This window comes from Sprattus sprattus (assembly GCF_963457725.1).
Source record: "Sprattus sprattus genome assembly, chromosome: 12".
NCBI lineage: Eukaryota > Metazoa > Chordata > Actinopteri > Clupeiformes > Clupeidae > Sprattus > Sprattus sprattus.
The window spans coordinates 14,299,339-14,309,760 of NC_137910.1; the positions used below are offsets into that span (position 1 = coordinate 14,299,339).

General features: G+C 40.3%; 2 protein-coding genes across 2 annotated transcripts; one reads left to right on the plus strand and one right to left on the minus strand.

Annotated features, from left to right (window-relative positions):
- Positions 1 to 785: 785 nt before the first annotated feature.
- cnrip1b (cannabinoid receptor interacting protein 1b) lies at positions 786 to 2,095 on the minus strand (the record flags this gene model as incomplete). Its single annotated transcript, XM_080849096.1, has 3 exons — positions 786 to 950; positions 1,050 to 1,194; positions 1,920 to 2,095. 3 exons carry the CDS (start codon positions 2,093 to 2,095, stop codon positions 786 to 788), a joined length of 486 nt encoding a protein of 161 aa, XP_080705222.1.
- Positions 2,096 to 5,567: 3,472 nt separating this feature from the next.
- On the plus strand, positions 5,568 to 9,971 carry plek (pleckstrin; the record flags this gene model as incomplete). The annotated part of the gene is made up of 9 exons (XM_080848677.1): positions 5,568 to 5,609; positions 6,693 to 6,848; positions 7,325 to 7,506; positions 7,938 to 8,029; positions 8,369 to 8,553; positions 8,999 to 9,103; positions 9,409 to 9,492; positions 9,663 to 9,735; positions 9,832 to 9,971. 9 exons carry the CDS (start codon positions 5,568 to 5,570, stop codon positions 9,969 to 9,971), a joined length of 1,059 nt encoding a protein of 352 aa, XP_080704803.1.
- Positions 9,972 to 10,422: the final 451 nt, after the last annotated feature.

Below are 10,422 nucleotides of genomic sequence, written 5' to 3' on the forward strand. Positions count from 1 at the left end.
TGAGAATAGCTGTGGTATTAGTGCATTAGACGTTTGTATAATATTGCACTTAGACTTTATTTGTTCAGATTTGCATGGTTCCAGATCCGAAGATTATCATTTTACAACCACATATGCTTTTTAAAAACATCAATACCTCACATTCCTACATGTGTGCATAGTTAGGATCTGACTGACGACAATACAAAATATTTTTACAAACAAACACAGATCAGATCTGATATGTAAGCGGGTATCTTATTTTCTACAATATCACAGACAAACAAGATATTTAATTTAACCCTTAAATCTGTCAGCACTTAGGTAGTATCCCTCGTTCTGATTGTGCTCTTCAGAGGTAGAACATGAGACAACTGCATAGGGATAAAAAGAAAGAAAGACAGAAGTGTGTAAGTACATACACTGAAAGTACATACACACACACACACACACACACACACACACAGATAAACTTACTAGCTAACCATTTTTCTCTAGGATATGTAGTTGACTACTCAATAGTCTCTGTTTGTCTGAACATCATTGAACATCTGCTAATATAGTGTCAGTCACATATGACAACGTCCAAACACCACCATAGGATCAATCTGATTCATATTGGATCATAGGATCACACAAACAGACAGGTCACAGTTCACAAAAACACAGAGGCAACAGGAACTGGTGATGATGACTAATATGTACAGCCTATGGGGAGGCCTGATCAATGAAGACGTCTCAGCAGTGTGCTTTATTAATCACTTTTAACCAGGCAGAGTGACTATAAAGTCACACCAATTCCCTAGTCAGAAAAACGTCTCTTTATTGATCCACATCAGGCTCTTGGTCTCGTTGGGCTTGCACTCATAGTCGATGCTTCGGAAAGGGTTGCCCCCCTGGCAGTGGTCCCGCTTCTGGTAGTTGTAGAACTTCACCTGCCATGTGGTCTCAAACTGACCAGCATCAGGAAACTGAAACCAAGCACAAAGTACGAAAATTGTTAATAACTGCTCTATATCAATATCATTAACTACTTCTGTATCTATGCAGGTTTGATGTACATGCGGTACCTGTATGCTGATTTGGACAGGCTGCCTCTCACCACTCTTGGTGTGGGGCACACCTTCTGTGTTGTATAACCCTGTGTAGACCACTGACTGGGGATCCTTGGACTGCTCCTCCAAGGAGAAGGTCACTCCCCCTATAGTCATGGTCCTGATGGTTTTCATACATGAATAAAGAATGGATTGATGAAAAATGTGTATAGATCAGATAGATAGATAGATAGATAGATAGGTAGGTAGGAAGGTCGATACAAACATAGATAGATAGATAGATAGATAGACTATCTCAAGAGGTTCTAGTCTTAAATTAAATCGTCTATAGATTCCAGACTCGGCTTCAGTCTGTAGATTCCATGCTTGGAAACAGCTGTAACGGTGTTTCTTGTTTAATTAAAACTATTCAAACCGAACAGATTAAATGTTACCACGCTAAACGTTGATAGGTTTACTCTGCGTGAGGTCGAGGCAGCACAGTTAATGGTGGACTCCTAATCGGCTGTGGATTTTACTGACAACTGGATGACATAATCTGATAGCTGAATCTGGTTCCTCTCTGTCCTAAATTTACCAGAGAGTATTCAATATTACAAGTGTGCCATCATTTAAACACTTTTACCTATGCACGCCTTAGTACATCGTCATCTAATATAGACCATCTAATTATAGGCTACGATAGTATTTTCCCTTTCCCATTTGAGCGTCTCAATCAGTTTTTATCAACCGACAAAGCAAAGTGACTGCCCACTTGCGAGGTGTAATGGGGCGTTAAATTGTCGAAGGGTCAGAAATCATTCCTCAACATTTGATTGTTGTGTAGACTATCGAAACCTAAATTACCGACACATTTTAGTTTTCCCTCTGTGACAAGATACTCACGTAGCCTGCACCACTCCGGGTTTAACGACCACCTCGATTTTGTATTTTGTTCCAGTGAGTAATTTTATTGTCCTGCTCTGATCGAACCTGGTTCCATCGGTTTTGAAGAACACTGGTCCCCCGTTGGGCGTCGTTTTCAGAGACACCGCGATTTTGATTAGGGGAACGTCAGTCATTGTTCCTGCTATGGATGCTACCTTTAAACTCGGCTAAACGTAAAGCAACCAGGTGTCAACGGGAGGTGAAGCAACACTGACACGAGCGAATAGTGTGACGTGTGTCTATGTGGGGAAAAAATACAAAAACGCATCGTCGAGGAAAGGCCTCAATGCAATTTCTGCTCTTCCTGTGCATAGACTAATCCCTTACTGTAATCCCCGAGGAAGCGTGTTGACTGCGAATCTAATGAGATAATGGCAAAAAGCACGTAGGGGAGAGTGGGGTAATGTGAGACATTTTTTACATTTGCTCTCCTCTAGGCGAGCTTAATTGATGTATCAGTAAAATGTACACATATCCCATTTATTCAGGATGTTTCCTAGCAATTGAAATCATCAGAATGTCTTCAAGACAAAGGACATTGAAAATATGATTGTTTTAAAAAAAGTGGTCTTGTGTCTCACTTTACCCCAGCTTAGGGGTAAAGTGAGACAGACCAGAGAAATCAACGGGGTAAAGTGATCCACTTACTTTTTCCACTTTAAAACTACCATAACAACACATGTTGTAACAGTAAGAATCCTGACAGCTAGCTTGACAACTACACATTCCAAAACCTATATCGGACTAGTACCAGAATCAAGGGGATTGGTCAATTAAGCATTTTAACATAACACTTGAAAGTAACTCCGAACAAAATCATGTACAACATAATATAATTCAAAATGTTTTTGTTAACATTCAAATGACAGATAGAATGACCAGTTAGATTAGAACACAGGCATAGGACCATAATCAGAACCAGCTAGAACAGCCTGGGACTCAGAACACAGGACCCAGAGACCCAGCTGGATTAGAATATCAGCCTCGTACTCATTTTGTAAGGGATAATGTATGGAACGCCGGTCATTATCGTGAAAATAAGCCCCGACAGGGCGAACGGCACCCCGACGCGAAGGTTACAGTCATCTGAAGTGGATGGACCAGTGGAGTTCAGCTCAGGATTTGGCCGGTCTGACACCAGAGATGGTGCAAACACTTCCTCAGGGAAAAAAGCTTGGTTATATGGGAATATCCCAGTGGACTTGAATCCAGAAGAGATATTCCGTTGTGTCACTGCTGACAAAAAGGCCTCATTCACAAGTCCTGCAATCTGGTAGATGGGGAGTGTTTTGCCAGGGTTAGATCTCTCTAAACAGTGTCTCACTTTACCCCACAGCATATGTCTCACTTTACCCCGCAGCCACTTTTTTAGAAAAAACAACATCTCTAAGCATTTCAGGCTAATCTTCACCAACATCAATCACATGGTTTTATATGTTGGAAGTTCATCAACATGTATGATATAAGTTTTTCTACCTGAATCAATTTGCTTTGACACAACAGTTGATTTAGTTCACATCAAGAAAATTTACTTTTACATGCAAAAAACACATTTCTGTGCAAAAACATACTTTCCACAGCACCAGCACCAACCTCTCCTTCATGGCAAGGGGGGAATGGGAATGGCTTGAAAACATAATTGTCATTTGACCAAAAATGTGTTCCTTAGCCTAGATACAGGGGGTGTCTCACATTACCCGATGTCTCACATTACCCCGCTCTCCCCTATGCATTCTGATTCATTCTGCGTTCTGATGACTGATCAGTTTGTCGCACAGCCCCTTTTGCTATAGTTTTAAGTTATTATACATGCTGTGCATGTGGTCACTAGCCTTTGCTGGTGATGAAACAGCCATAACAAACGTATCATACGTCAGTGAGCTATGCGTTATTCTGGCATATTCTCTCCGTCTAATAATAGGCTACATATTTAGTTGTAAACCCAAATGCGGAAACAGCTGGCTAAAGTTCACGCAAGGACACCCTTTATTATCCAAAGTGATTTTCTTTATTATCCAAAGTGCTCAGAGCTCTAATGTTCAGCCTAGTGGTAGTATTTCACTGCTGTACATCCCATGGCCTGTCATGCACACTGTTATATTGGTTGTATTACAGTTATATGCCAATATCAATAGATGCTTAGCTTTATTCAAAACGTTGATGTTTAGACAATGAAGATCAACAAAAACTCGACCTAAACCTAACCTTAAGACCTAATGGCTTATCTGAAACATTACATTGTAAAATCAAGCAATCATACTCTAACCACTGAAATGTAAGGGGTTGTAACAATACATTTGTTCACAAGATACATTGACAATATAGTATTTGAATTCTGTGCTTCTTATATCTCTTTTCAGGCAATGTCTTTTGTGTCATTCGTTTATATTTTTTCAGAAAGCTCAACACATAAATCCACATTTGGATTGAAGAATGAAACCATTGCTCTAGGTAGGTCCTCCAAGCATTTTTAATTTAATATGAATATACACAACTGCATTTCACACTACTTAAGAGCAGTACACTTCAGAGGATCTTGTGCACAGGCTGGACACCCTGCATGTGTGTCTTTCCCTTACTTAACTTACTAAACTACTACAGTAGTTACATTCCTTCACTTTTTTCTATTTCTTATGTAAAATAGTATTTATTGTTACACTAGGTCTCTATTGTTCCAAGCTTGATTGTTTTTTCCCTTGAACGTCGCTTTGGATAATAGAGTCTGCTAAATGACTATGTTTCCCAGAAAGTAAGCAAAAATACAAGTCCAACTGATCTTTGCATTGCGCAGAGGGGGGGGGGGGGGCTCCGCCCATCCGGTAGAGTGAGAACGTAAGGCTCTTTCTTGCCGTCATTTCTTCAAAAGCTATGAGTTATATGCCCCCTACATTCTGTGGAATAAAATGATTCACACTGCCCCCCTTTGACATCTGACACATTGTGTCAATATGGCGCCCTGGTCATTTTGTTAATCAGGAGAAAACAGAAAGTTGAGGTTAGGGTATTTTTTTAATCTCCAACCACACACCTACTTCCTTTTGTGGCAACAGCTGCATGTACTACCACAGCTTCTACATTCTTTGTTGATGAGGCATCTCTATACCTCTAACTTCTCTTGTCTGTCTGTCTCTTTCTGTGTATCAATACATAAACAATGGAAAGAGAGTCTCTTAGAGCTCCTAATGTTGAATATCATATGCATAATGCAATCATATGATATCAGATATAAAATATCCCACATATTTGATATCTATAAACCTCAGTCCTATAAATGATATGAAATATCAGTCACATGTATAGACAGTAAGTGTCACATTAACATATCTTGATTAGTGAGAGATTAGTTAAAGAGTTCTAACTGCTGTGAATGAAGGGAGGGCCGATAAACAAATTATTCTACCTACAATATAAAAGCAGTCAAGAGCAGCTGGACGTAAATAGAGAGGAAGCTGTTTGACCATGTGACTATTCGTCACTTCAGAACTTCCCTCTTCATTTAGGTAAAAGGCTCATCAGTTATGCTGAAGTTGACTCCTCACACACTCACACTCACACTCACACACTCTCCTCACTAAAGTCTGACATTTTTCAGCAGCCAGCCAACTCATGGAGCCAAAGAGGATCAGAGAGGGATACCTGGTTAAGAAGGTAAGGATAAGCATTGTAAGGTAAAGACAGAGCCAGAATCCCATGGAAGTCTCTATGGAATTCTGCATCCTATATAAATATGCCAGATACTAGACTAATTACTGAATACAAACCAGTGCATTGCTGTCATCCAGACAAGAGTTTCCTGATGCTAAACTTGAAACCTAGCTGGAATTCATATTTGCTTATTCTTTTTAAAGTTTTGCCCGACACTGAGCCTCATTCAGGAAGTGGTCTGTGAACAAATTTCCTCTTAGTTTTGTATTTGTATATCTTCCACGGCCGGTTCTTTTTTTGCTTGTACCCATTGATGCCTGGGAGCCAATATGTTTGGTGCATCTGGAGTTGATATCTCTTATTTCTTTATTAATGTTAGTATATATGTTTTCTACTGAAACCTCCCCAAAGCTCATCATACTACAGTTAGAACATTTTGTGTAGTTTATTTTATATTTTTTATGTTATAACCACAAGTTGTGGTAAACAGCTGTGCCACATATAACAGGAACAGAATGAGTAGGCACTTATTTCCTTCACAAACAATAGAGGTGTTAAAAATGTTTTAAAAGAAAAAAAAGTTTAAAAGATTACTCAGATGACTGCCTCATCATGGAAGCCTGACTGTTAGTCAACCGTAACTGGTGCAAAGTGGTTGAATTGCAGTGTTGTAATACACTAATGAAATCTGTCTTCTGAGTTCTTTTATGTAATCTTCCTTGTTCAACTCTTCAAAATTAGGATACAGTAGAGTGAATGAGAATCATAGGCCAGAAAGCTTTGCACCCTCATCTGTTGAGCTATTGCAAATTCTGTGGTTGAAAGCATTTTATTAAATTTGTGAGATAAGCTAATTATTGTGATCAGATTAAATAATTACATCCCAATGAGTACAAAACATACTTGTAAAATTTGGATGCAAAATAAAATGTATGTCAAATATCTCTTGAGATATAATGTGCACACCCCATCAGCTTTGCTCTAACATTTATTCAGAAGAAGGCTTTGAGGAAGTTAAAGCATAAAATGTCCCCATGTACTGTATGTCAACTGTTCTGTGGCCTATGGTCAAAATGCTCCCCAAAGGGCACTCTATTGAACTCATGGAAAGCTGTGTGGGTGGTGCTGTGCGATGACGGACTTGAGTTCTACAAGAAGAAGACTGACAACACTCCCAGAGGAATGATCCCCCTCAATGGAGCCACACTCACAAACCCTTGTCAAGATTATAGCAAGCGAACGGTAACACCCCCGCCTCTCTCACCTCTCATTTGACATTCAAGAAAAGATTCAGAAAAAAGCACTTTCACACATGCTACTCAAAGCACTGACAACATCTTGTATCTGCACAGCGCTAGTCCCTTACTTGTTATCCATGCGGTGTGACAGCCAAGTATGCCTGTAGGTGTTTGTGCTAAGAACACATAAGAACCCCTAGCCTAGACTTTAGCAAGACAGCAGTAGGTTCTATCAGTAGCCAACACAGTGTGACTCACTGCTTGACATACTGGTACTCTCAAAAGTATGACACAGACATACAAATAACTGCTCTCTCAACTTTGCTACAGTCAGACTGCTGGATCACTGCAAGGGGAATATCAAACCATCAGTACAACGTTTGCACAACACTAGGGATCCGAGGGACTCTAGGCAATACTTTCTTAAACATATTCTTTGTGCTTTGTGCAACTCATTGTCAATGTTTGTTTTTGCCAAAGCTTGTGTTTAAGATCAGCACCCCGAAGAAACAGGACCACTTCTTCCAGGCGACACACCTGGAGGAGAGGGAGGCTTGGATCAAAGACATCAAGAGGGCCATCACCTGCTTGCAGGGTGGCAGGAAGTTTGCCAGGAAGTCCACGCGCAGATCCATTCGACTGCCTGACACTGTCAACCTGAGGTATGAGACTAACGGTGCCCAAAATCTATAGTAATGCAGATTACAGGATCAGACAGTATAGATAATAGACTATTAAGAGGATACTTTACACTGCTGGTCGTGACTCATGATTGCTTAATGCAATGTAGCACAGCATTGACATGCCCAGATCAAAATGGGGGAAAAAGTGTGCCTTTATGGACCACGACTGAACAACATTGATAATTTTAGTGACAATAACTGTACAATATTAGAGAAATAACAATTTAGTATAAGTGTCTTTCTATGGTTTTGCCAAGTGCATTCCATTTTCTCTGAACATGCAGTTCATTCAGTGCGCCCAGGCAGCCCAACCGTGGTGTGTATTTATTTACATTGCTCTTTTCAAACAGAATTCTTAATGAGTTACCTTAATCTTACTTCTCTGAGATTTTGTCCTCTTCTGCCCTCAGTGAACTTTATGTTTCAATGAGAGACTCAGAAAGTGGAATTAAAGAGCTGAAGCTTGAGAAGGAAAACAAGCTCTACAACCACTGCTTCTCTGGTATAACACAATGTATTCAATTCAATTTTATTTATAAACTGTAGTGAGAAAACAATACAATTGTCTCAAGGCGCTTTAAAGAACCCAGTGCCTGAATCCCCTATATGCATCATACAAGCGGTGCTAAGACAAAGGACAATATTTATACCATTCCAGGACAATTTGTCCTCTTTTTGCAAAAGCACCTGCGTTACTGATGGGCTTATAAGTGGTACTGATGTTATAAGTGCCGATTTAAAGTTTAACCATTTTTAACCAATATGTCTGAAACACCCTTGTCTCCTCTTCCTTCCCCTCACTACTCCTCTCCTCTCCTCTCCTCTCCTCTCCTCGGATCAGGCAGTACTGTCTTAGACTGGCTGGTCTCCCAGGGGAAAGTGCGGAACAGGCCAGAGGGGCTGATGCTGGCCACCGGCCTGCTTAACGAGGGCTTCCTGCAGCCAGCCGGGGAGCTGTCCAAATCAGGGGCAGAGGGGGGCACCGAATCAGTCTTACTGGATCAGCCTGAAGCTTTCTACTACTTTGTGAGTAGAATATTCACCATTTCACCTCATTATTTTTGTAACATTCTTTGAAGTGGGTTTCTTTCAGCCTGACACATTGCCTCTGTTTCACCAGTCTAGATTAAAACAGATATGCCTAGTTGTGTGTATCTAGCCTCGAGCATGCTAGTGCCCGGAGTTTATAAAAATGAGATTAGATACAATCTAGTATCCATGAATGTCCAAACATACATACATCAATATAGTTTGAGATACATATCTTTTGACCGTACTGTAACTGATTATTGTTCCTTATATGTGAAATAATGAAGTGTCTTTCCCACAGTTCTGCCTATCTAGTCATGGATGGCATCTGCCTTGCTGTCAGCATTTCTTCTTGAACCCTGAAATACGTATCATGACAACGGTAATCTGTTAATATCAACATTTTGAATAACCCAGTGTTTATGTGTGTATATGTTTGTAGGCAGACAGTGGCTTCTTCTGTGAGGGGTACTCCAGCGATGAGGATTCGATTGTGAAGGAGGAGTTTCGAGGGGCCGTCATTAAACAGGGATGCTTACTCAAACAAGTAAAGAATGACTCTGCATTATTAATCATCCTTTTAAATATCTCCATACATCCTGACAAATGTTCTGTTCTGATAAAGAATATTTGACATGAAACACAACACTGAATACAGTTAGCTAGCTTAAGAGGTACATGATGCATAGATGAATAGGAATGATGTAAAGCGAAGATGACGTATTTCTGAAATTAATTTAGATTTTGGCAGGACGTTTGGCTTTACCCTTGTAGTCTGTCTCACCTCAAGCACAAGGACCTTTCTGAAATGAAAACAACAAACTCATTTGACTGCATTGCTCTTTTAAACAGGGCCACAGAAGAAAAAACTGGAAGGTTCGGAAGTTCATGCTGAGGAATGATCCTGCATATCTTCACTACTACGATCCGTCAAAAGTGAGTGAGACATTATGAAAGTTCTAGTTTTTTTTAAATGAGTCACACAGGGTGGGTGTGCTCTTATCAACACCTCTCCCCCCACACCATCTCTCTCTCTCATTTCTCCTACCCCTCTCTTTTTTCATGTCATTCCCCCACTCTGTCTTTCTCATCTCTTCTCTCTGTAGAACGAGGAGGATCCCCTTGGATCCATTCACCTGCGTGGCTGTGTGGTGTCTGCGGTGGAATATGTCCCAGATGGTGTGTTTGCTAGTTTAGCATCTTATCTTCATCTCTTATTACCTTTTCACACCTTCATCCGTCCCTAACCCCCTCATCTGTCTGGCTATCCACTAGCTAAGAAGTATGACGTGGACGGGAACCTCTTTGAGATCATCACCTCAGATGAGGTTCACTACTTCCTGCAGGCCGGTACAGCAGAGGAGCACAAGGACTGGATCAAAGCCATACAGACTGTGTCAAAGACTGGGAAATAGTGGGCAAGGACAGATATCTGTCACTTTTCATGGTCTCCTCATATGTATAATACACAGAAGGCAAGGAATTGTACAGTTATAATGATACAAAACTAAATATACACTTGTCTCTGCCTTCTTAGTTATATAAATATCTATGGCAATGTGTCTCTGTGTTAAATTCATGTTATCAATTCTGTTACAAAAAACCCAGTGTTGGACATATCCTGATGGCTTTGTCTGCAATCTTCCTTTAAATGATGTGGTTGAAACAACAACGTCAGACAGGATGTTAACATTAACTATTGTGCTGCAACGTATCTTCAGTCCAGCCATTTCCTGTTCCTTTGTTAACACATATCACTTCCTGCCTCTCCTGTCTTGTCACTTTGTGGTGTACAGTTTTTAAAACAATGAACTTCTAACTGTCTTTAACACAATGTGCCTTAATAGTTCTTCACAGAAGTTCTAC